Here is a 27270-nt window from a genome sequence, read left to right as displayed (position 1 = left end):
GTGCACAGAGAGAGAGAGACTGTAAGGAGTGTGTGTGTTCGCATTAGCGTCACTAGTAATAAATTATTGCACGGTTTCTCGACCCAGCCTTTGGATTTTTGCTCTATTTTTAATTAGTTTTTCAGATTATTTTTGCTTTCTCCTTTACTCCGTCCCAGCTTTCCATGCATATCTTCACATGCACTTGCCTTGTCCAAAACCCTAATCCATCCCATCCCCCCTTCTTTTTCTATTTTTCCCAAAAACCGCCTTCCTTCTCTTACTCCATCCTTTTTCTTCTTATATTCTTCTAATAGTCAGGAAGCTAGTAGTGGCGAATACAACTGATACAGTATCTTATTATTAAGTTCGTGTGAATCAAATAAGAAAGGGGTTACTAACTCTGACCATGGAATGTAAGTTACTTCATTGGTCAAAGGCAAACCTTCCCCGAATTTGAGCTTCTCAATATTTCTTTAATAGACCATCTCCTGATCATGCACCCAATATTCTAGAGTTTTACTGCGACAAACGCGTTACACTTTTTTACCATATATATGTATACACAATTCCTTCCAGCTAATTAATTATCCCACAAAGGATGCCATGCCGCCATTGAATAACGTGAATGTGGGGGGTTACAAATGGGACTAGTTTTTGACAATTTACGAGGATGTATGACCGTATAAAATATATATCCCCCCTAATAGATCACTCAAATTATATACACTACAGTAGCCTCGATTCAAATAAAGTCTAACCTTAATCAATTAGCCCGGCCTCGTACATTTACATATCAATGATGCAAGGGAATGAGCCATCCATATTATAATATGGCCGCATTAATTCAGCTGTCAATATACGGTAGTATTGCATGAATACAGTCCAAGTATTTATATCTTATAGAAAAAAAGATAACCAATAAAACAACACACATCGGATAGAATTGAAGAAATGAAATTATTTCGCATACTCAAAAATTTGTCCCGCTTACAGAAATCAATACAAGAAACATGAAGCCCCTATTTAGTAATGTTTTATCCGGATGAAGTATTGATGTGTCAATTTGGGGGTTTAGCTAAGGATGAAGGGAAAGATATATATATATATATATATATATATATATATATATATATATAAAGCAGCCATCCTAGAGATCTTTTCCAACATGGTTAGGTCATCAAGGAGTAATGTTGGGGCTGGAAGAGAGTTGAATACCAGAAAGATCTATTGAGTAAATAAGTAGGTGCAACATTATATCTTGATTCAAAACCTTAAAATATTGGATCAAATTCTTTGTCATTTATGCATCTTTCTCACCTCGTATATGTGTGTGTCTACATGGGACTATTGACAACAATAAAACTTGATTATTTATCTTTATCACACGGGAAATGCTATTATAATTTTTGCTGGATGAGCCCTTGAAAATATGAACAGTTTTTACATGCCGTTTTTTATATATATGTTTTATTATCAAGTTAATTGAAGCGAAATATATGATGCCATTCTTTTCTCTTTACTTTCTCCAAAAGACTGATCTCTGGCAAATAGCGAGATTCCCACACCCCACTCTGCTCCTCTTTCCATTTCAAGTGGCTGTCCTGAATAAGATTGCCTGTCCTCATCAATAAGATTATACGTCTTATCTAACCGAGCTGACTGAAATTATTTCTCGGTATAAAACTTCTGAGCATGTAATTAAATATTATAATAACTACATTTAAAAATTAATTATTCCCATCAAAATGAACGTTTAATTATGTGTTTTGTAACACAAAACATAAAAGTTATTATTGAAGAATCCTTTAAATATGGTTGAGATTAGAGTTTGGGGGCATCAACCAATTAAACATGATTGAGTGAGTTTGAATATATTATATGTCGATCTCATCATGGTATAAAATGGCATTACGGAGTCGATGAATAACAATTTCCTTGGCGTGCGTTATCATTAGCTTAAATTATAAACCACAATTAAACAAAATGGTTAAACCCCTTTTCGAATATCAATGACTCCTGATGACCAATGCAGGACCTTATAGACCATCGTCTTTAAGAAGGGAGGGAGTTTCTCTTTGAACGCGGGTTTTGGGGAGATCCGTATGTTTCCAAAGGGAAAAAGCACGCACACACATATATATTAAATTAATTACGGATAAAATTATATATGCTCCACTGCCTGTATCGTCCATCTTTTTATAATAGGTAAAAGCAGAATATCAACCCTTACTAATAAACGCGTGTCAAATTAACTGGCGCCATGAGCTCCCACCGTGTGTCTTTAAAGGTTACACACCCAATATAGTAATAATATATACCCGCATAAGCTTATTTTCTTTTCAGAAAAAAAAAATTCAGGTGCGTTAGTAAAAATAAAGAGCGAAATGATGGAAATGACTAGAAGCTCATTTGGTGGGAAAACTAACCTATCAAAATAATCAAGTGTACAGATAATTAAATGAAAAATAATTGAGATAGAAAGGTGTAAATCCATGATTTTGGGGAAGGCTAAGGTATAACAAGGAGAGGAGCTAGGTGAAATTGAAGGGCGGTTGGGTAATTTGAGAGGTTAATATAATTCTGTACTGGTGTACATGAAAGCCCTTGTATTAGTTAATGAGTGGCATTGGAAGGAGGAGGAGAGGTACTAATAGAATGGTATTTCTATATAATGATAGTATGTTGGGAATATAAATAGTGATCGAGCAAAAGCATATAATATATAATTTGCCTAGGTTTCAGCTTCAGAGAGATATCTTATTAGATTGAAGTAGGGTGGTGTACATAGGAATGGAAGATCAAGGTGAGGGGCAACAGGAGACCAATACTCCGAACCAAGCCTCCGAGAGGAGCGAGCCGGTGAGGTCAAGGTGGACTCCCAAGCCTGAGCAAATCCTCATCCTTGAGTCCATCTTCAACAGTGGCATGGTCAATCCCCCCAAGGAGGAAACCATCCGCATCCGGAAGCTCCTCGAGAAGTTCGGTTCCGTCGGCGACGCAAACGTCTTCTATTGGTTCCAGAACCGCCGCTCCAGATCCCGCCGCCGCCAGCGCCAGATGCAGGCCTCCCTCGAGCAGCGAAACCAGCTTCAGCCTCAACTTGCCGGTGGCGGTGCAATTCCCTATGATCATCAACCTCACACCACCTCCCCTTCTGATCCTCTTCCTCCTGCTACTTCCGTGCCTTTTGCTGCGGCTTCTCCGTCTTTCCTTGATCTCTCCGGTTCGTCTTCTTCTTCTTGCGGCATGCTTGGCGGCCAAGAAGCCCTTGACGGTCTTTTCTCGGTGGCTTCTCAAATGGGTTTCCCCGAATTTGATCACACTTCGGCTGCTTCTTCAGCTCTATATCCTCCTCCATCTCATGCTTCCACCTTCAACTATCATTCTGGTAATTATTGCATGTTTGTGTTTCTCCATCAGGATCATCAAAACAGTGCATAGTCCCCCTTTTTTCCTGAAAAAAAATATTTAACTATGTGTTAATTAATACTCCTCTTCCCCTAACACAGTTAAATAATTCTGTCTTGAGCCTTGCTTCCATCCATTATAAAACAACCCGCCACTTCATTTTAGGCCATCCTACAGAGTACTGAGGGAATCTTCAATAATCACTATCATTATGTACTCACTGTGAATTTTTTAATTTAATAGTATTTTGGCATATGAAAAAGTTCAACTGTTTGAGCTGATTAGGTTTAAAGGCCTACAGAATAAAGTTGCAACTTTTTCGTGATTTGACACTTTTGCCTTAAAGTGGTAAAATTTTTCTGTGAAAAAAATACCAGCCAAATTTCCTGTAGCAGACTCAATTTCTGCCTTTCAATTCCCCCCTTCTCTTGTACTCGAGTTTCCATCCAAACTTATTAAGAAAGATTTCCAAACCCTAACAGCTTTCGTGGTTGATCGGTAATTCCCTAGATTTCCATCTCTTTGCCAATTGATTGCAATATATATATTCACATATATATATTTATATATATATATAACAGATACAGATTTTTTGCTTACAATGATGAGGTGATGAATTAATGGAAAATTGTTCAAACAGAAACCAAAGGTATTTACTGACCAAAAAAAAAACAAAGGTATTTAGAGGTCATCTGTCTTAATTTTCCAATGGTATGTATACTGATTTTGGAATAACTGGGTGGGGATTTGGGGCACTGCAATTTCAGGACTTATCACAGTGTTTATCAATGGAGTAGCAACGGAAGTTCCAAGGGGAACATTGGACATAAAAACAATGTTTGGGGAGGACGTAGTGTTAGTTCATTCCTCCGGGGTGCCACTTCCCACCAATGAGTTTGGTTTCCTGATGCAGAGCTTGCAGCATGGCGAAAGCTACTTTCTGGTTATGAGCGCAGATTGCCCATATTTAATTATTTGTGTTCTTTCCATATTGTTAATTTACTCCTCACAGTCGGAGAGTTCCTCTAATTTCTCTGACAATCTGGAATTTCGTTTACAGGTCTCAAAGCCAACATGATTAAGTATGACCACATACAGGCCACTAGCAGCAGTGGGAGCTTCCTTTTATGTTTCTCCAAATTAAACTTCCTTTGTCGGCAATCCCCTTTTCTTTCTAAACCCCCCTCCCCCCAAAAAAACACTTCAAAAATTCAGAGATCTTTATATGTGGTTCAAATAATAGAGTTCTATTATGTGATTACAGTCTACAGGAAGTTCATGCCGACATCTAGACATAAATTCTCGTTCATATATATATATAAATTTTAGATCCCCCCCCCCAAGGTTCATCATCTATACATACATGGAAATACTGACGTAGATAGCCAGATGAAAGCAAAGGTGTGGCAAACTAAAATGATCAATTAGTTTTTAAATAAACATCAGTTATGATCTGAGTGATAAGATGATTAAAATTATTATATATGTTTCATCAATTAATCAAGACGCCATGACATGGTGGGACCAAATTAAAAGAGCAATACTTTCAAGCGGTCAAAATCGTTGGCGAGATGTTAGAGCAGAGCTTAAACAATACGCGATGTCGCCATTGTGCAGTTTCTTCGGAAAAATGGAGTACAGTGTTGATACTCCTAGCATATCTGGGATTGAACTAGTATATAATTTTATTACTTAAATAGAAATAAAAGGAAAATGCAACCCGTAAAAGCTAGACAGAGTATTCAAAGTGGTTCTTTTATGGTTGGAAACATTCACTCACACGTATATGTCTATCTTTTCCCCGCATCCATTCTCTTCTCCATGAGCAAAATCAGGTAAAGGCCGACATATGTGAACCTTCGGTTTAGGAAGACTACGTTTCAATTCATTGAACCTTCGGTTTCAATTATTTTTTAAAGGAGAGCCAAGAATTATTAATTACTACGCATTGTAATGAGCGAATAAACTAACCTAGCTGTATATATAGAGGGGAAAGTAAACGAAAACGGGAAGGAGATCGGGTTGCTTGTTCGACAACTTATAATAATGTTCCTTTCAACTCTTCCCCTCGAAATGATTCGATTGGTGAACTTTAATCTCAATCAATACTTATCTTGATTTATTAATAAGGACTAGGACTGTTAACAAAATCACAAAAAATCGACCAAACTCAATCAGCTTAAAAAGAGCTAACTTAAATAATAAGGGTGAAATGAGGTGTGCGTACGTAGCAATAGTCAACAGGTCCAAACTCTTATTACATAATTAAAAAAGAATTATATAAGCCAACCAAATTAGCCCGTTCTGAATAACAATGGAAAGAAAATTATGATATGTTCTATATAGTTCACATATATTTATATATCTGAACTTAAATTACCGCCGGTGACAACAACGTAACGAGGCTATATACAAAGCAAATTAAGATTTTGACGGTGCAGGGGAACAACATGGCAGATCGATCCAGCTGCCTAGCCTGCTATTACGGCAGATATATGGCTTATTATTACGGTCATACAGTATTTATTATTATAATAAAGAGCAAGATGATGATTAATATGAAGAACATATGGTTTAGTATTAATCAGTGAAACGCTTAAAATTACCTGCTATCTTAATTAATAATTGAGATTTTGGTGAGAGTGCATGGGCAGTGGATGGCTGTACGTGGATTAATTGTTGAGGAGCCTGGAATGAAAATGTGTGTGTATATATATGTTCTGAAGTTTGGTCCCCACACCGACCAATATAACCAATGCAAATCAGACGGATGTTTGTAACAGATTTCTTGGATTCTTTTCAAGTTTTGGAGTAATCTCATCAGAATATTAAGACGAGGGCACGCTTACATAGAAATACCATGTGAGTAATCTAAGTCTTTCGGTTGTCATGTCAATAAAATTATGAATATTTGCATCCCCATGTTAGATTCTGTGCATACTTGAGGTGATTATTTAAATTCAGATTGTGGATTTTGTGTTGACCAGAAAAATCCACCATGAGCATACCTATTTCAATATTTCTCAGTGGAGCCCATCATTAATCATTAATTAATTTCAAAAGCCTAAAACTTTAGTTGGTACGGCGTACAATTTCTTTTGTCTGAGTTCCAGCTTGGAGTACTTTCGTTCAATGTGAAACTTGGTGGATTCCATTCCACATCCTCCCCCCTATTTTGTGCGTCTTGATCTGATGTATTTGTTTGTACCACATTTTAATATGATATAAATATTCCATCATCGCCCATCTCCATTCTTTGATCTTGAGTAGTACTGAAGTTCACGAGGTCGTGATCTTGATTCTCGTCTCGAAATAAACAAGTTCACTTCAAAATTGACATGATCTCCTGCACAGGCTTTCAGAGTATGATCACTGAGTATTGACAATGCTATTTGGAGTGCAAGTGTTATGAATCAATACAATTTAACTAATTACAATAATACGGATAATTCCTCCAACGTCGTAAAAAAGATGGCAAAATAATACAGCTTCGTTGATGAATATTTGATCAGTCCCTGCATCACATAGGCTTTGAGAAAACAATAAATGGATTATTTCTCCGCATGTTTATGGGGGGAAAAAACCTATCACTAATTAAAACAATAAATCGGGCGATATAGAAGTCGATTTTCAATATTTGAACTAAAGAACGAAGGAGGGATGGATAGTTATGATGAGTGAATGTGGCTAACTTTCAGGGATAGTAAAGATGATATTGTAATTAAAACATGTAAACGATGATATCTTGTGCTAATTGTATGACTTGGTTCCCCCACTTCTCCAGGGAGGGAATAAGAGCGAAATCCTCATCTTTTATCAAAACCCTTCGCCTTTTATGTGTAAGACTCTTACACTTTGTCTCAGTGTCAGTTCCGTCTTGAGCACGATCTTCTTTGCTACACACACCAAACACGTCGAAAACACGGGAATTATGGCATGTTTGAGAAAAATGTGGCTTTTACTTTTTAGCAGAAGAAGTTTTTTTTTTTATTCTATTTATTTTCTACTAGGTATAGGTGTCCTCCTGTTTAAAAGAATCTTGTTTGAGGCCATAGATGTCGGTACTGCTCTCAACGGAGTTTCAAACCTTGCTTCGTCTCATTGCAAAGGATTCAACTCAGTTGCTTTTTAATTTTGAAACAATGAAAGCAAGAGTAATTTTATTGGGCTCAAAAGCAAAAGCCCCGCATCGGAAGAAACGCGTTAAATAATTGGACGCATGGGGACTCCCTGGATGAGCCCAGCCCAGGGCACGTTTAAACGGCGTCAAATAACCCCCAATAATATCAGGAGGCCGCTCTGATTCACCGCAGTCAAACATAACGGAAACGAGTCTCTGCCAATGTGGACACCTATTGCCATGCGGCAAACGCCATCGTGTCTCGGAAAACAACAAAAACTTAACGTTTTATTCACCCCCAAGAATGTGTTCCTCTCCATGTGCATTTCCATTCCCAATTAGTGTATTTTAAATATTTTTAACCAGTTATTTAATTATCTGTATATGGCATATTATGTTTCATATTTTAGTATATTAATATTTTATGTGCTGTAAAATTGCCACCTCCAACTAGCTTACATGGCTTCCCGGTAAACAGTAGCGACCTACAAACGACAGTCGCAAGAGTTCAAATTTTCTTTTATCGTGACCAAAAAAAAAAAAGGCTTGCTATAAAATTGTCATTTTTTAAGTCCTCTTACTTTCCGAGCGTTTCTTGCATGCATAAATAGATAGGTTTGTTTAAAAAATTTTAGATCTACATGTCTACATGATATTATAAAAGGTACAAGTTATATTATATCTGTGAAATACAAATAATACGGTTGATATCTAAAACACGGAGCTTCAGTTTAATTTTAATTTTGGTCATGGGTTGTGGGGAATGATCCAAGAAAAACCGAAACTTGAAGAATACGGTACATTGACGTCGCCCACAAACCTTTGTCAATAGCTGCACACTTCTTTTGTATTGAAATAAAATATTTTCTATTGCATTATTTAAACATATAGCATAGTATACTGCTTATTTTTATATTGTTTTTTATTTTGGACAACACAAGCAACTCGGAGAGGTAATAAAATTGCTCTCCGCGTTTTTGCCAAGAAAATGATGATTCTTTCTCAAAGAAAAAGGTTACCCGGATGCAATTCACAAACTTGTTGCAATAATCTGTCCCCGCAATCAACCATCAGCGCTCCTTTTTCCTCCTCTATTTGATAAACTGAGGGTTCAGACTGTTCTAAGAAAAAAGGCAAACACGAGAAACACATTTGGAAAACTTAAATCCGATTTTCATTTGGTTAAAAAGTGAATGAAAGCGGAGCAGCAGTGGGGGTAGGCAAATGTCGCTGTTAAGCAAAAACTGGACCGACTCAGCGATAGCGATGCGACTAATAACAAGTTTGTTAGACGGCTATAAATATTTTTGCACCGACATAAATACATATGCAAACGGAAATAGACATAAAAATCACTGGGAAATCAAAGTCACGTTTTTCAGAATCTACGAAAGCAATGAGCAGGGAGAGACCCCACCGGGATTTTTTGAATGAGTGGCTTCGTCCCTCTAATTTACTTGAGCATTTAATTTAATCCCCTACTACTCCCTAGTCCACCATTTAATGGTGCATATTAGAGCTAGAACCAGCAGAACACAGCACAGCACACTAATTAATGTAAAACTGGGTCAACCAAGCAGTACTCATACTGCAGGCCATGCAGACGCACTACTCAAAACCCCTCTCATGTTAAACCACTTTCCCTACTACTTACTTCTATTCACTCTTACACCGCCCCAGCTCTTTCCTACTTTGGCTTCTCCTCATTCCCAAAACGCCAAAGCATTCTCCACCCGTTCACACCCATCTCCCCCCCCCCCCCTTTTTTTTCTTTAGTTGCTTTTTCCCCATTGTCTTTTCCCTCTTATTACATTTCTTGTTTGGCTAGTTTTTTCCCTATTACGAAACTAACTGTACACACGAGGGTGCAGATGGGCTCTGCACCTGCAGATTCACTTGCCTGCTCCTCCAAACCCACTGTTTCCTTCTCTGACTCTTGTTTGTTTCAGTGCACAAGTCATCGTCTTTATGCAGCAGCTCCAACCCCCAGAAAATCAATGAAAGGCATGTCCCTCTTATCGCCCACGTTTTCACTTTCCCCAGAATATGACAAACTCTTCCTGTTGGTGCCCACTGACTCGCCCACTGATACTTCCGACTTCGAATCTGAATTATTATTTGATTGCTCCGCGCCCTTCCCTTTTCCCATGCCTGCCCCACTCCTTCCGCCCAACAACTTGTCAAAACCAACGCCGCCGGCTCCTCCTGCGATAATCCCACAAACAACATAAGCTTACGATCCTAAGAAGAAACACTAATAACATATTAACATGTATAGAGTTGGGCATACCGATCGGTGTTCCTTCGCCTTGAAAACTCTGAACTGGGCTCAGACTAGAGTCGAAAGGAGAGGTTTGGCGGAGGAGGGAGTAAGGGAGAGATTAGTGCAGGTTGAAGCAGACTCGTCTCTGGTGCTTGACATGCTGGATTCGCTGCCGGCATTGTTGGTTAGAGTGAGTTTTAATCCGTTCGGAACATTGTTCTCAGAAGTGGGTTTCCTCCTCCTGAAAACGTGTGACTGCTCCCTCTGCCTCCTCGCCATGATCACGTGCCAGTGGTTCTTCACTGCGTTATCGGTCCTCCCTGGGAACAGCCTGGCAATCAAAGCCCACTTGTTACCGTACGCCTTATGAGCCGCCAACAGTCTCTCCTCTTCTTCCTCGGAGAAAGCCCTTCTGTTGATCCGAGGATCCAGCTGATTAAACCACCTCAATCTGCAACTCTTGCCTGCGAATCCAAACATTTTTTAAAAAACAACGTGAAAGAACAGTCTTTTGTCGCAGGCAATGGACTTAAAATCGGTCTCTCCCTATGTCAGACGCACTCAAAATAATGAACTCAGCTAAACAACAAACAGTCGGAAAGTAGAGAAGAAAGACGCTTTTTGCAATTTTTTTTTGTGCGGAGAAATTGATTACCTGATCGTCCTTCGAGATGCTCGGCGATCAAGTTCCAGTTTTGAGGACCATACTGCGCCACCAGCTCCTTGAGCCTGGCATCTTCACCGGGCCTCCAGTGGCCTCTAGCACAGAGCTTAGTGTGGCCACTTGTGCCGGCATCGGGCCTCTTAGCTTCTACTTCTTCAGTCAGATTCAGGGACAGGCCGCTTGTCTCGACCCGGAAATGGCCGTCGACTTCACCGATGATTTTATCCGTTGCTCTGGTCTCCATGAAGGAAGGGTTCAGAATCTGAAATCCAATCTCAGATTTGCTAGACTCGATCTCGCCAGGATGACCTATGGCCCCAAAAATGTTAGAGAGAGGACGCTGGGAAACAAAAAGAGGAGCGGAGAGTAATTGTTTTATAGCCCCGCGGAAACGGTCGCTACCATTTTCGAAGTGGTGAAAACTCATGTAGGATGATGACCCGGAAAAGCAGAGATCGCAAAGCAACAAAACTAAAGAAAACGGAAAGGCTCCGAGTTCCGATTAAGTGAATTATTTTCCGCAACGAAGTAATAGAATGGCAGAAGCGGAGAAAAGCAGAGAGTGAGAGGCGAACGGTTCCGTTTCTTATGTTAGCGAGACGAAACTGGTGAAAAAAATAAAGGGGGACGCGAGAATCAAGAAAGAAGAAAGGGAGGTGAAATTAGTGCCATTGCTTAGCTCCGCTCTCTCTCACACCCATGAGCAGAAGTAACAGTGTCGGAGAAGAGAGGGAGATGAGAGAACGGAGAAGCCAGGGGACAGGGCTGGTGGGGTTGAGCTATAGGTCCAAGGATCAGAGACAGACGAACGTTTTAAAGAAGGGGGAATCGCGGACGGGTGTCCTTTTTTTTTTGGTTATTATTATTATTATTTTAAAAGATGGATTAGTTAGAATAGAATATTATAATAACATATAATATATAAAATTTAATTAACTAATTTAAATAAATTGAGAATATTAGATGAATAAACTAATATGATATATATTTTAAATATCTCAAGCATCATTTTAATTTTTTTTTATCTTTTACTTATTGTTAAGAGAATATCAATAAAGATGATTTTTTAAAAATTAATAATTATATAAAATAGGTTTTATATTTAAAATTAATATTAATTTTCTAATTATATCTTAAATTAAAGATTAGAGTAATACATTATAATGTCGTAGGAAAAAAGAAAAGGAAAAAAAGGGAAGGAAGGCAGGGGGTTTTGCTCTGTCGGGCTGAGTTTCCAAATTTAAAAAAGGGGAAGAAGTGAATAAAAAAAATGAGAAAAGGGGAAAAGGAAAAGGTCAGCTTAGAAATTGATGAGCGGAGGAAAAGACAGGGGAAAGAGAATCGAGAAGCGCTCGTGTGGGTTGTGGGAATGGGGGGTTGAGGGTTCAGCATCATCTCGGGCTTTGAGGGGTTAAAAAAAACAGAAGCAGGTTGTCTCCCGGACTCAGTTCTCGCATTTTCAAATGTAACTAAAATTGATAACCCCTAAAAAGGACCCCTCCGTTCCGAACTCCAGCTCAGCACACGCCTCGTCACCTCCACCTGTCCACGCCCCTCCCTTCTGCCCTTTTTGCTCTTTCCACCTCCCTCTCGTTTTTTTAATTTACTCCAGGAACAATCAATTAACAACTCACTCCCATCGTTACATTGCCTAACATTTCTTTTATTCTTTTATAGACCTCCGAGTCCGACTTCGTTAGAATTATAGTAGTATTTAACTTCCACGGTTAAATGGGGTCAAATCAACGGATTGCTAATACTCGTTGTCTCGTTGATATTGACCATCTATGGGCATGTAAGGTGTTGGAATTCCAAACTGTAATTCTTTTATTTCTTTTGCTGGTAAAAAAAAATTCTTTTATTTCTTTTCTTTCTTTTTTAATCCCAGATTCCACTGAAAAGTTATCCCCGCAGACATTTATGTGAGAAAGAATTACAATTAGATCCCACATAAAAGAATTAAATACAAAAAAGTCTCTTGAAATCATGAAATTATTTTGAAGTCCCAAGAGACCTTTTTGCGATAAATTTTATTTGTTTAATTACCAAATTATCCACTTTTTTTTTTAAGTTTGCATTGACAGCTGAAAGAGCAGTGGTTGACAACTTAGGATGCAAGGATTGACAACTATCGCGGCTGGTTTGCCAACTCATTAAAGAGGATAATTTGGTAATTAAACAAATAAAATTTATCACAAAAAGGTCTCTTGGGACTTCAAAATAATTTCATGATTTCAAGAGTCTTTTTTGTATTTAATTCTCTTGAGTAGGACCTAATTACAATTTTTCCTCTAGGTAAACACCTTTACTCCTTGCGCTTGCATTTTGATAAAAAAAATACTTCGTGGATGAATTTTTAATAGGGCTGAGTTGATTAATTTAAAAATAAAAAAATAAAATAATGATTTAATTATAACGTATGTTATATGGTCTTTTTAAAATACTTATATATATCATTAATTAAATTATATATCAATTTATAAGTCATGCAAATTAGTTTAAAAAATTATAAATATAAATATTTAAAGTAATTTATTTGGTTTTTTTAATATTTTCAAATTAGTTAACTAGATCTTATATTAATTATTGAAATTAGTATATTATTATTGTGATCAATAAAACTAGTGAGAGGTGAGGACTCACAATTAATAGCGAAACTAGTGCAAGTTTTGATTGATGCCATGTAAGTTAAGAAGGTATTTGGATGGAAACAAAATTATTATTTTAAAAATACTTTTATGGTTTACTAAGGAGATATGTGGAGGGATTTGTTTTGTCTTACGAAGAGCGTTGCCAAACACCCCCTAAAACGAGCTCGAATCTTGACATAAGAAATCATCTGTAGATATTTTTGTGGGTACTTGTTAAAAGCACAAAACACATCCTAATCCTAATTAGTTCCGGGGAAACAACTTAATAACCTTTAAAGCAGATCTTTTAAAGTTTAATAAAAAAATTGTATTTCTTTCAAACTATTGTAAATGGACGGTAATTATACGACGGAAAATATTCAAATTTCCGTATAATTCTCAAGGTATACGTACCCCTGACGCTGCTTTCACCATGATGTACAGTAGACTGTGTACGCATAAAACCGTCTGAAGCCGACATAAAATAACAAAATTAGTACAGTATCCAAAAATATTTTTTCAGAAGCGTCTAGTATTTTAAAATATTCTATGATATGTCTAACACTTTGAAGTTTTTTTATATGCATCCAATACCGTAAAATATCTTTTTGGTGTATCCAACATCTCAAAATATTTTTCTAGGTACATCAAGCATTCAAAAATATTTTTTTGTGCATTTAATATTAAGGCAAAAAAAAAATGCTGGACGCATTTTAAAATTATTTCAGGATGTTGAATGCGCCACAAAATATTTCGAGGTACTAGATAGATTTAAAAAAATATTTTAAGGTATTAGATACATCTTAACCCTTAAAAGAATCAATAGAAACAAACTCATGTCAACTGATATTTTAATGCCATAAATATCTTGTCTTTCGATTTTCAGGGGAAAGAATCGATGGTCATGTAGGTATTCTCTGGCCGATTTGAAAAGCAGGAGCCTTTGAACAAAAGCTCTAAAGAATATGCATATGGCTTTTCAGAGCCGTTAAAAGAACAAGCACATTAGTCCAGTAGCCTCAGTGGAAACAACTAATCAATGACGCGTAATAATCTAGAATTCAAAATATAAAATAAAGTACCGTCTGAATAAGGAACATGTTTTAAGACACACCTTACGCTACTGTAGAGTAATATACTTGATAGTTTTAATTTGAACATAAATATAAGATTCAAATCCCTGCACTTTTTCATATCAGTTGCTTCCTTCCTATATATGGCACCTCCATCTATTGAGGAAATTTTTTTTTGGTACATCAAACTCTAATGATTAAATGATAATAATATTTTTGAAAAAAAAAACATTAATTATAAATAACCACCTTAACTATTTTTTAAAAAATTTACAAATTAAATAAAAATATTTGATATTCGAGATAGAAGTTGCGCTTGCAGCGCCAATACGTAGGATTTACTTCGATCGAGCAGGGCGGAGTTTAGCTAACGAAAGAGGCGTGACGAGAACGCTTTAATTTAATTTGTGGGGGTTGTTAATCAAGAATGATTAATTAAGGCAGGGAGCAAATTAATCTGATTGCAGGAATAAAGACGAATATGATAATATGGCGCACGAGGGGGTTGCCTGGGGATGTGAGCATGGAAACAAATTAAAGTGAGTAAGTTTGGTAGTACCAATATAATAATACAACCATGCATACTCATATGCTAGTGTGCTTTATTTTTTGAACCAAAAACAATAGGCGGGGACCTAGAAGCTCTCCCCAACATTTTCGTCTTTTTGTTTTTTGGGACCGGCACTTCCCTGCATTTTTCCTTAAACCCAACCATCAATTTTGATTTCATAAAAAAAAAGAATGTCCAAGTGAGTCCTCCCTTGTTTTTTTTGGTCCTTTTGCTTTTTTGTGTTTTCCACGAGCGAGGCATACTTAATTGGTAAGAAAAAGATTTTTTCCCCCCAAGAAAAAGGCATATCTATTGGAGAGAATTCAGAGTAAAGAAACGATAGTGGAAATCGGAGGCCAAAAAAAATAATTAAAAAAAAAAGGACAGCGGCAGTAAAGTTGAAAAGAGGAGGAGAGTAGAGAGAGATGGTTGGTTAATTCACTACTAAAAAAGAGCTTTCACGATACTAATTTATAGCGGTTATTAAAAAAACACTGTAAAAAAATATGACAGTGGCATTTCTGTAATTATAGGGATACTTTTAAAGATATTTATTTAAAAAACCACCGTAAAAAGTCTATTAGCATTTTAAAATCCATTAAAGGATAGTTTTCACTTTTCAGAGTCAGAGCTCATAGTCCCCCGTTACCATCCTCACTCGATTTTCTCCCTCTCCCTACCTTTGTCGACATTTATCATGTGCTTCTATTATCTCCGCTATGTTCTTCCATCACCGTCACTGTTGCCGTCGCCATCGCCATTGCCTCATCCTCTTCATTCTTATTTGTGAATTTTCCACCTCCATTATTTCTGTGGATTTCATAGTTTTTGTGGTTTGATATGATTATTTTTTTTGGTTGAAAATATGATGTTTAATATGAGTTTAAAGAAATATGATTTTTATTAGATCTAAGTCTATGATTTTATCTTTATTAAATCTTAGTGACTTCAATCTGGTGGTTGAAGGTGAAGCTAAGTGGCGCTATTATAGCGGGAAAGAATCTACATTTGTTCAATCAGAATGCTTTTAATTGGTAAGAGATTATTGGTTAATTGATTTCTAGACCTCTTCCTTTGGGACTTTGTTCTCCCATTCTATCGTAATCAATGGGGTGAGATGTAGACTTAAAAAAAAAAAAAAACCTTTCATGGCGGTTATTTATATAACCGCTGTGAAAAGTCACATACTACCACCGTAAAATCCTGTACATTTTACGTTGATAGTATAGACGTCACTCTCAAAACTGTTGTTACCTTCTTCTTTTTTTGTAATAGTGATTGCGTTGATTTTTATACTGGACGTACATCTTCCGAATATTTATAACTGGCTTACTTTTGAAATTGACAATACCCTATTTAGTTGATGAGCAATATCGAATATTGGGTTAAGAAAATTAAAGAAGGGAGATAGTTAGTTAGACTGATACAAAACCGATCGATAATAATTGGTTTAGTCGGAAAAAATGTGACTCAAAACTGATAAGGTTATGAAGTAAGTACTTTTTTGAAGTTATAATGTATCTCCCGGTTTTTATGACCTATTGAGGTTCAAATCGCCTGTTTTCTTCTTTTTGTAATTCAAAGCGATAATAATAATAATGATGGTTGAAAAGGGAGGCCTCGTCATCACACTTGTTTATCAATTACTTCCTCCGTTTCTTATTATAAGAGACAAATAACAAAATTACGTTGATAGAAAAAACAGTTAAAATTAGTTGAGGACAATTAATACATAAAAAGTATAATGTTTTTTCCAACAATGTCCCCATTAATAAGGAGAGAGAGTATGAGAGAGAACAATTAAATTATTAAAAAAAAGAGAAGTGGAGGGGGAGAGAGTATGAGTTGGAGACAAAATAAATAAGGGTAAAATAGGAAATCAATACAAAAAATAGAGACAATTTTTAAGTGTCTCTTATATATGGGAACATACCATAAATATCAAATGTCTCTTATAATAAGGAACGGAGGGAGTATCATGTTGAGGAATAAATTAGAGATGTAATAAAAAAAAAAGGAGTAAATTAGAGCAGGTGGGAAATTAAAACATGGAATGCATGCATAGAGTAAAACAGGGTGGGGGAAAAAAAACAGTGGTGGGTGAAAGTGGTTGGTTATTTATTACTATTTGTTACGTGAAGGAAGTTGCTTGCTCGCCCACGCATGTCCCACTTTTACCCTGCCCCCCCGGCCTCTGCCTTCTCAAGATTCCCTTTCCTTTCTTTGTTTCGCCTGCAACGCCGATGCAATCATAGCAGCCACACATCCAAACCACAACAAACAACAAAAAAGTGGAATTATATAGTATATACGGGGGCCAAAAACGCGCCACAAAGGCATGCACAAACCCTACACAAAGGCCACAAAAAGAAACAGTCGAATTTGTAATGAAGATTGTACGTCAAATTTTATTATCAAACAGTTATATTTTTATTTTCCCGGAATTTCTTAAAAATATATGGTTATTGTTGTAATAATAAATTACTAGGAAACAAAAGTGACCTGCCCAACAAACCGAAACATGAAATGCAAAACTATTCCCACCCGCACGTGAACACTCTGACCGTTCTCCTTACCCACGTTTTTCCTTTCACAACCTCTCTTTTTTCCTTTTTTCCTCTTCTTTTTTCTAACCCTAACATTAATATTTTAATGACTGAGATTTAAATTATTTTAAATCATTATTAAAATATTAAAATAAATAAATAATTAGTTACTAACCATATTAAATTTGACTCTGATAGTTTGCAAATGCACTAAATAATTTTAATTTTTTTTTTACAAATAGTTTATAAAAAATTAAAATATGAACTGTTGAAATATTTTAATCCAATAGTTAGAAAAAGAAAAAAAAAAGAGAGAGAAGGAAATATGAGAGGTTGCAATCACCATCAGCACAATAATGTAATTCCCATGATGTCCTCATCTGTTATTCCTTATTACTTATTACTTTTTACTTCGGTAGATCGTGATTGACATCGATCAGAGTGAAAGACGTCCATATTGGCACTGCCAGGACACCTGAGAGTCATTCTTGTAAGCATCCTAAAAACCAAATCATATTCATAATTCATGAATAATACAGTTCATTAATAAATTTAACGTTACACGTCTTTCATCGAACTCGACCCAGTGACGGGAAAGCTTTTGTCACAAACAGCCTAGAAAACTCACATATTAATATTATATGTAGCTTCGATGTGTGATAAGAACGAATTTAAAAAGGTTTTAATTTTGTTGTTTTTCTTTTCTTTTTTTAAAAAAGACACGTGGCCAGAGTTACGTTCCTTTGCGTAATCAAAATGAATTCAATTGCAATTTATGTAATTAATTATTGCAAAACGAAGTTCATGCATGATGCGCGCGCGACAGATGTACTACAGTAGTACTAGAATTGCAGCCAGCAGCATGGATAAGGAAGATTAGTTAGAGGGAGGGAGTTAAGCAGGAATGCATAGTACCGATGAATAATAGCAGTGGTTAAGGTTAACCACTTGGGAGAAAAACGTGAAGCTCGGGGGAGTGGGCATGAGATGAGATATGGGGTGACGTCAGGAAGCAGAGACTGGTTTGACTGAGGGCTTCAGCCTCTTCCGAAAGTAACGTCGTGTGTGATATCACTCACGTGTGGACTTTCTCTGACAACAACAAATGAAGCCTCGCCCTCTCAACCCAAAGCACACATGTCCCCTTAATTGTACTTCACGAAAATCACCCCCCAACCACCCCTGTATGTTTTCTAGCACTTCCCGTATCCCCAATAATCAACCACTGTTGCTCTTCCCCCTCTTCATCTCCCTCCCCGTATACTCCCTCTCTGGTGTTTCATTTGAGTTTCACTTTTTAGAGACGAGGTTGGTCCTGTTTATAAGTTTTATTTTGATTTTTTTTAAACATGTGATACTTTTTTTTTGTCTTATTATATTTAGTGTTTTCTTTTTTCAATAATTATGAATAGCGTTAATTAAAAAATGGCTAATTATTTACAAAATAGGGAGAGAATGACATATACTGCCCATATATTCTCTTTCCTTATTTATTTATTTCACGTCTCTCTTAACTGCTCTCATAATAAATAAGGACATTTAAAAAAAAATACATTTATTGTTTTTAACCAAATTTAACTATTTTTTCTTTAAACGCCATTCAATTATTTAAACCCTATGTTACTAAGACTGGGGGAGTATTTATTATTGTCCTGTTCATATTCATAATGTAACTATTTACTTAATTTTTATTTATTTTGAGAAAATGACTATTTTATATAATTTTTAATTAGAACACAACATCAAGATTGTTGTCGATTGATTTGATTTCTTTTGGATGATCGGACGGCATTGCCCTTAACGCGTCCACATAATTCGAGTGGGGAAGTTGGAGAGGGGACGGAGATTCGTACGCGTGTGACTGTCCCTTTCTAATGAACGAGACTAACAGTAATGAGGGTTACGTTGATGTTATCGGACACGAGTAGTACTTTGCCAAGCAGATCATCAGTATAAGTAATTTATTGGAAAGGAAAGGAGAACTACCGTTTTGCAATCAAAATCAGCCATCATATAAACTACTAGTAATTAAATACTATAAAAGTACTGATTAACGAAGCTCCGAAAGTGACACCCAGCAGACAGGCATGCATATGTGGGGCGATATGGATTGAGTTACATACACTATCAAATCATAAACACGTATATATGTACACTAATAGAATTCCCTCTGCTTCTTATTATAAGAGATATTTGATGCTTATAACATATTTTTATATATAAGAGATACTTAAAAGTTGTCTCTATTTTTTTGTGTTGATTTTCTATTTTACCGATATTTATTATCTACAACTCACACTTTCTCTCCTTCGCACTTCTCTTTCTTTTAATAATTTACCATTGTTTTCTCTCATGCTCTCTCTCCTTATTAATGAGGGCATTTTGGGGGAAAAATTATACTTTTTACTTATTGATTGTTCTTAACTAATTTTAACTGTTTTTTTATCAACGTAATTCGGTTATTCGTCTATTGAGTAATAAAAAAAATGAACAAACAAATTATGTAGGGTTGTGTCGTGCCGACGGTAGGCATCATTGAATTAGAAGCTGGGGGAGAAATAATAATAATAATAACTATTATAATAATAGAACCAAATTAAGTGTCGGGGCCTAACTTTGAAATGTGATTGCCAAACAGGACATAAGTGGTAGGATGCAGAGTAGATACCCACAATATTTCATAGTCTCTGTAATTAACAACAGTACCTCTAAAACCTTATGATTGAATAATGTGCGTGCCTACTTAATTCTCCACGCCCTCCACCCCATAGCACGGTAAAATGGTGAACACTGTTTCTTAATTCACCTCGCGCTGGGTATGGCAAAATTCGTTTTACCCACACTAAAACTGCCCGTGACGGGCACGCAATCGTCACAAAGCTGCTCAATTAACGTGTTACACGTGCTTATAATTAATAACTCATCCTAAATATAACACCACCCCTTCTATTTAATATTTAATATGAGAATTAGATAACTAATTTGTTAATAATATGACACAAGTTAGTTATTTATAATAAATAGATGTTATATTTCTTAAAATCTTATTACCAATCATATGTATTTGAACTATATATCTTAACAGTAACTTCTTAACATGTCCAATCACTTGAAAGCAAAATAGACAACAACAGAGTAAATTTAGGTTTTATATTTAAAATCATGTTGAATTTTTAACTAACTTTTATATTAATAATAAGAGGTAGCATTCACTTTGTTTGCACTTTATCTTACAAAATGAATGTTATGTCTAGAACTCCACATATCATTAACAATAAACTAGTCATTACTATTTTCCGCACACGGTCTCAGCTTTTACAATATGGTTGCCAAATTTGATATTGCTGCTTTCACGGTGAGAATAGATGATTATATTTCACTGACTAATTAACTCGACTTCACTGAGATTTGGCGTAGGATTAACACTACAAAAAAACATGCTATTAGTGACAGAATTTTTTATTTAGTGACGAAAACAGATTAGCGACAGAATTTCAATTATGTTGCTAATTAGTCACGGAATAGCGATAGAATTTTCTATTGCCAATTACCGACAGAAATTTTCTGTCCCTAATTATTGACAAAAATTCCTGTCACTAATCCGTCACTGACTCGATTTTTGGAAAAAAAAATTAAAATGCCATGCAAACAATTATATTATATATAATATTAATTACACAAACAATTATATATAAATATATATTATTAAAAACTAAAAATAAACTATATGATAATTTTAATCATAACTATTTTAATGACAAAATAATTTTTAAATATTTGTTTTACTATTTATTTTATAATGTTTTATTTTTTAAACAAATATTTTTAATATAATTTAAATTTCTAATGACACTATTTTTCAATTTTAAATCATAAATAGTTGTTTTATAAATATTTTTTAAAATTTATTTTTTAATTAACATTGATAAGATATACAATTTAATTATATATGTATTATATTACACTATATTATATTACCTATGTGTGTTTTATATATTTGACGAAAACTATTTACAATTAATCAAAAAATCTTGTTATTCAAAAAATAACTACTATAATAAAATCTAATAAGTTATTCTATATAAAAAATTAAATGATTTGAATAGATTAGGATAAATAATATTCTCCTGCTTGTATGTGTATCCTATATAATTTATTGTTTTAAAATTCTTTATATATACCATTTGTTTTTGTCTTGAATATCAAAATCAATCTATATCATGGGTATTAATTATATAATGATTAAATTTTATTGTTTAATGATTGAAACTTAAAATTCACTTCAATACTAGTTTGTGTTCATATAAATTTAGTTTTCGGTTTTGAATTCTATTATATATTATGTCTTTCAATATATTGTACATATGATAAAATTATTTCTTTCTTATATATATTAGTTTGTATAAAAAAGTCATTAATATTCTTATTATATTTTTAATTATTATTAATAGTCAAGATTATTGTAAGATTATAATCTAAAATAATAAAATTTAAAATTAGCGACGAAATTGCAACGAAATAGAATAAGCAACAGAATTAGTGATGAAAACTTCTATGACAAACAATTTAGCAACGGAAAAAATTCTGTCGCTAAATTGTTTATTAACAGATTTTCTGACGGATTAGCAATAGAATTTAGTGACGGATAGAAATTTCATCGCTAATACTAGCGACTGAAAAATTGCATTGCTAATCCGTCTCTAAATTTAGCGATGGAATTTCCGTTAGTAATCCGTCAGAAATTAACGACTGAATAATTTTCCGTCGCTAATTCCGTCAATAATAACTTTTTTTTTTTAGTGCAAAGAGTATTCTTCCAATAATAATAAAATAATAATAATAATAATAATAATAAATTTGTATGAAAATATATAATGCTACTTGTCAACACTAAACCAAGTGTACCTGACATTCCACCTTACCACCCTATTTAGTTCGCATGAAACTTCAGGAAGGCCACATCATTGTTCACGGATTATGAATAATTTAGCAAGCTCTCTATTACTTTAACATTATATTATATATTATATTAATATTGGAATTGATTCTGGTTAAGCGGAGCAGGAGATGAAAAAGCAAGCAGATGATTAGGACGGAAAGTACTATAATACAGCAGAGGATGTAACGTGCCTAATTAATCAGTGAGATTATCAGTCAAGCACGATGCCGTTAATAAGAAGGGATTATTAGTAATAAGTCTCTTTCAAAGGCTGTGTCCCACCCAATATTCGCATGTCTGACATTTTCTCTCGTCCTCATGCTCTCACTGACCCCTATTTTGTTGCATGCATGCACGAATCGCTTTATTTATTTATATCATGTTTAAATTTTGACCCTTCAGAGACCACAAGCCACGTAGAACTAACAACCCCTTCTGTCCACTTTTTTTTCCCCGATAATTATTAAATCATGATTATGATTTTTTCTGATAGCTACCGCTAGTTTGCCAACAAAAACCTACACTAATTAATTGATTGATAGCTTGGTGTTGGTGTGCGTACATGTCTTACCTAACCTTGATTGGAATAATCTTATTCTGTCTCTAGCCCCCCTTAGCTTTTCAGTCTTTCTACCTCTAATCCTATACTACACTGTTCTATTTTGTTTCTCTATCCCAAGAATATAACGCTCAAAAAGAAGAAACAGAATCGCTGATTCTAAAATTTAAAGGGGAGAAAAAAGCCGATCGAACTATTGATAATTGGATCCTAGAACAGGGAGAGCGAAGAAGAACAGTAGTACTATTAGAAAATTGGATTATTGTACTCGTGAGATGTTGATCGGTGGATTAAATTAGTCGTTTTTAATTTGTTTACAGGGTTATGGTAACGACCAAGATTGTCAATTTACAGATTCTTGTTTTTCTCATCGATCCAAACCCATGACTTGGGTTCCCAAGGAATAACTAGAATATTATGAAACCTAATCCCATTTGGCTCATTAAACAAGTGCAGAGTATCCATCATTATATATGCATACTATATAGTTTCAACATTCACGTTCATTTAAATTTTGGTCGGAGAACATATTACGAGAAAAAAAACAAACAAACATTCCCAGAACCGGAACGACAGACTCCAAGCACAAGACCAACGTAAATATCTGTACCTTTTCATTTAGTTATTCTAAATATATTACAGTAGCAAGGCTGGCTTCCCTTGAGGACTCTCAGTCCTAAATATAAAAACTAGTTGAATTAATTATTTATAATAAATAAGTATTATTTTTCTTAAAATATCGTTATTAATCAAGTTTATTGGCTAGAATTACTATTATTATAAGAACCATCTCAAAAAAGAAAATGAGAGAGGGTGTATTAAGGTTTTATACTTATGATCAAAATAAAAATTAAATAAAATCTTATATTAAAGACCGAATGCAGTAACTAGTAAGCGTTTCCCTGGCTAGCTAGTTTCCCAATCTCAATAATGTCGGCTGCACATTCCAGAATTAAAAAAGGTTATTTTATAAGTTCTAGATTTCATGACTCCGTATCCATGATTAATCCATTTAATTAATTAATTAATTAATTAATCAGGCTTTGGGTACACCAAACCCTGCAGTCACCATCATGGTAGTTACATGGCAATCTGCGAAAAAAAATGTGGTTCTCGCTTGAATTAACGACAAGAATTTAGATCATTGAATTTGAAGTGAATCACGTAAGCCAATTAAAAAATTCAAAAGAGAAGCCGATCAATGGAGCTAAGCTAGAAATGTAATGATACAGTAGTGGAGCCCGTGAATGGTATATGAACATTTTCAACTGGGTCACTTACTTTTGCTGATAATGTGGGTTCTGCATCATTATGTAATATAGCTTTTATTGGAAACGAGATGATAAAGAGAAGAAAAAAGTGACGACATTAGAATAAATTAAGCTCGAGCATGGGAAGTCAGCTAGCAAGATGCTTTTCTCCACTTTCATTTCTACCGAACTTGATTTTGCCACATTCATGCATCTCTTCTCGTCGTGTCTCTTTAAACATATTAAATCAAGAATTCCTTTTCCTTGCTTTTCACTGCTTTTGCCCAGGTACAATATTATTATATGGAAACTTACTATAAAATTTATCAATTTTCACACACACACGCACACGCACACGCACACACGGACGCACGCGATTTTTTCGTCAAAAAAAAGCAAGAGAAGATAAAATAAATCAAATAGATATCACTACATACATATTCCTGTCCATCACTGTTTCGAATAGGAAGCAGAGAAAAACATCATTCGCGAGAACGTATTCATAACAAAAGAATTATGAGAGCGGAGGTTATAGTAAATATATACAAACAGAATCTAACATAAATGATACAAAGTACGATACATATATGTACATATCTTGTCACCGTTAATTAGTTTGGGAACATGAACATGGAAAATATCAAGAAGCAAAGTGACAGTATATATGCAGGGCAGAAACAAACAAGCAAATCAGATTATTTAATTATAAACGTTTTTGCGATTCGATGTTATTACCGATCCTTTTCTGGTGTTAATTTCACGTCTTTTTTTAACATCGCATCACAAACAAGTAGTGTCTATTAAAGTAGAAGGACCAAAGAGGATTCTGTCAATCTATGGACGATGCTTTTCATATGATAATGCAATGCCCGCTTTGATGGAGTTTCGGAAAGCAACAAAAGCCCAAGATATTGTCAGACGCAGACACTATGTTAGGTGTCTTTCTCGGCAAATCAACTAATCCATTCAAAACAAAAGCAAAAGCACAGTCCCCACCATCCTGGATCAAAGATCAACATATAGGATCGGAATTGCAGTTCCAGATAGCCAGCTAGCTATATTTATTTGAATAGCGTGAGTTATCAGAGTTCGCAACTTCCAAGACAATGGCATTTGTGGGTGTAAGTGACAACTTTTGAGATTAGTTGAAGTTTGTCCCTGTGTAGTAACAAAATGTAACATGAAGCGCAGCCTTTTTTGACAATAAAGGACGCTTTGGTAATTGTTAGTGCCACCGCCATTTCCTCCTTTATTTGACCATACATCGATTTGGTTTTATCTTTCATGCTCGTCAGTGCATATATATTTGTGTAATTAACCTACTATATATCCACCCTGCCTCATACTCTGGGATGACACAGTTTTCCCAAACAAGAACAAAATAATTCACGTTACAGACACTAAAGCCATATATAATACCTCCTAACTTTAGCACCTATACCCTATTTTCTGCACGTGGCATTATTGCTTAATTGGTGTCAATCATTGTCATTATCTCTTACACCGAACCTACTGTGTAGCAATATTGCCTTCTTCTGTTATGTGATCTCATCAATTCCTCTCTCTCCCACTCGAAACACCTATAATGAATCAAAGACCATAACTTATAAGAATGGTAAGAGCAATCATGATCAGAATGGAAAGCTATCTAGACTCGAATGGTGCAGGGTGTAAGTTTGGCAAGCCATGCATTTCCTGCGTCGGAGAAGACAAAACATGGCGTGGTTGTTCAAACCTACACCTATAGGTTCAGGGGCAGCACGAAAATAAGACAGATCAGTTAAAGATCCCTACCCTTCATATGTATAATCCCTAAGATTAGTGTCATGTTTCAATGCTGTCATTTTATATAGATCTTTCAGTGATAGATTCATATTCATGTCGTGAAAGTGTGCACTTTCCTAACCTGATTTAACTCCTAATTAAAACGCTGAGGACATCGTGTTTCATTTGGCTTTTTGAACAAGGATGGACCAGTTTCCGGCTAAACGGTCTTCCTGTCTTCTCCGTCAGGCTCTGCCAATATCAAATGACATTGACTCTACCTATTTCTCTTTAATTTCTTTCGTTTTCAGAGAAAATTTCATAGCAAATCATGTACAGCAGTCCAACGCAAGTGTCAATCACACTATAATTTTCAAACTAGCTCCTTTAAAGTCTAATAATTCGAGTTTTTGCTTTTGTTTGTTTGTGCATGTCAGCCCCACTTTTCGTTCAATTAATTCGTTCCTTTTTACTGATGCAAATTAATCACCCCGCTGTCACTTTTGACTTTAATTTAATCAATCAGGCTTCCATTTTCCGATAGGTCCACATGATAAAAAGATTGACCCTGCACCAGAAACAAAAAGGGAAGGTAAGTTTATGGACTATAATTCCCAAGAACATTGTATTCGGACCTCAGGTTTTGAGTAAATAATTTAACTTTAATCACAGTCGTTTCCCAATTTTAACGCCGATCAATCCTCTCCTTTTACTGAAAAAACCTCGACCAACATCACAGCAGATAGTGACCGCGAGATTCCAATTTTGCATTTGGGGCTTAGTGGGGAGGAAAGATTCCGAACTTGGTCAAGTTCCAAATCTCTGTATAAAATCAACGAAAAGATACAGACTGTAGAAAATGATTCTGGCACTACAATGGCAGGCATGATTAACAAACACTTTAATTAGCATCTGCTGTGATTGAAATTTATTAATTTATTCATACAACGACATTCACAAATCTTTCGCACCGCTGAGATAGGACTCGCGGATACAAAAATTTGGTAAATTTGCCGTGAATCAGATATATATAGATATATATATGTATGTATGTTGCTGATATTATATTCTGAGATATAACGTTGTTTTTCATCTGTTCCGACAAAGTCAGTACCAAAAACATATGCTATTCATAAGGCAAACAAATTTGAGGAATTATTTTATCGTTGTTAAGCATAGATCATTAAACATGTTTTAATTCGGTCTTCAATATCTGATACGTGATGATGTTTAAGGGGACTTTGAAGGCGTGAGGAGGAGGAGGATGATGTTGAATAATGCTGGGTAAAGAGAAAAGAGTTATTCTGGAGGGAAATGGGTGACGTCATTGCTGAGGAATGGGGCGAAGAGGGGGTGGATACTTTTGGGAATCAGTTTCGGTCCATATCATCTGATTTGAATGAGCACCGTACGTTTATCTTATATTTAATTTTAAATTTAAACTATTCAAATTAGATATAAACAGTTCAAATACGATGAGTTTATGATATTTAAAACTGGTTCTATATTTTTTATTGCCGTT

General features: G+C 35.3%; 2 protein-coding genes across 2 annotated transcripts; one reads left to right on the top strand and one right to left on the bottom strand.

Annotated features, from left to right (window-relative positions):
• The first annotated feature begins 2772 nt into the window (after window positions 1-2772).
• LOC114724619 (WUSCHEL-related homeobox 11-like) lies at window positions 2773-4507 on the top strand. Its single transcript, XM_028911010.1, has 3 exons — window positions 2773-3370; window positions 4158-4333; window positions 4451-4507. Exons 1-3 carry the CDS (start codon window positions 2773-2775, stop codon window positions 4466-4468), a joined length of 792 nt encoding a protein of 263 aa, XP_028766843.1. The 3' UTR covers window positions 4469-4507.
• A 4308-nt stretch (window positions 4508-8815) lies between these two features.
• LOC114724628 (transcription factor CSA-like) lies at window positions 8816-11206 on the bottom strand. Its single transcript, XM_028911019.1, has 3 exons — window positions 10429-11206; window positions 9801-10237; window positions 8816-9715 (listed from the first exon to the last, which is right to left on the bottom strand). The coding sequence occupies exons 1-2, from the start codon at window positions 10862-10864 to the stop codon at window positions 9840-9842; spliced, it is 834 nt and encodes a 277-aa protein (XP_028766852.1). The 5' UTR covers window positions 10865-11206; the 3' UTR covers window positions 8816-9715; window positions 9801-9839.
• Window positions 11207-27270: the final 16064 nt, after the last annotated feature.

This window comes from Neltuma alba, unplaced genomic scaffold, assembly GCF_004799145.2.
Source record: "Neltuma alba isolate B1F8T4 unplaced genomic scaffold, ASM479914v2 tig00012194_pilon, whole genome shotgun sequence".
In the NCBI taxonomy this organism is placed as follows: Eukaryota; Viridiplantae; Streptophyta; class Magnoliopsida; order Fabales; family Fabaceae; genus Neltuma; species Neltuma alba.
This window is presented reverse-complemented; position numbering and strand designations above follow the sequence as displayed.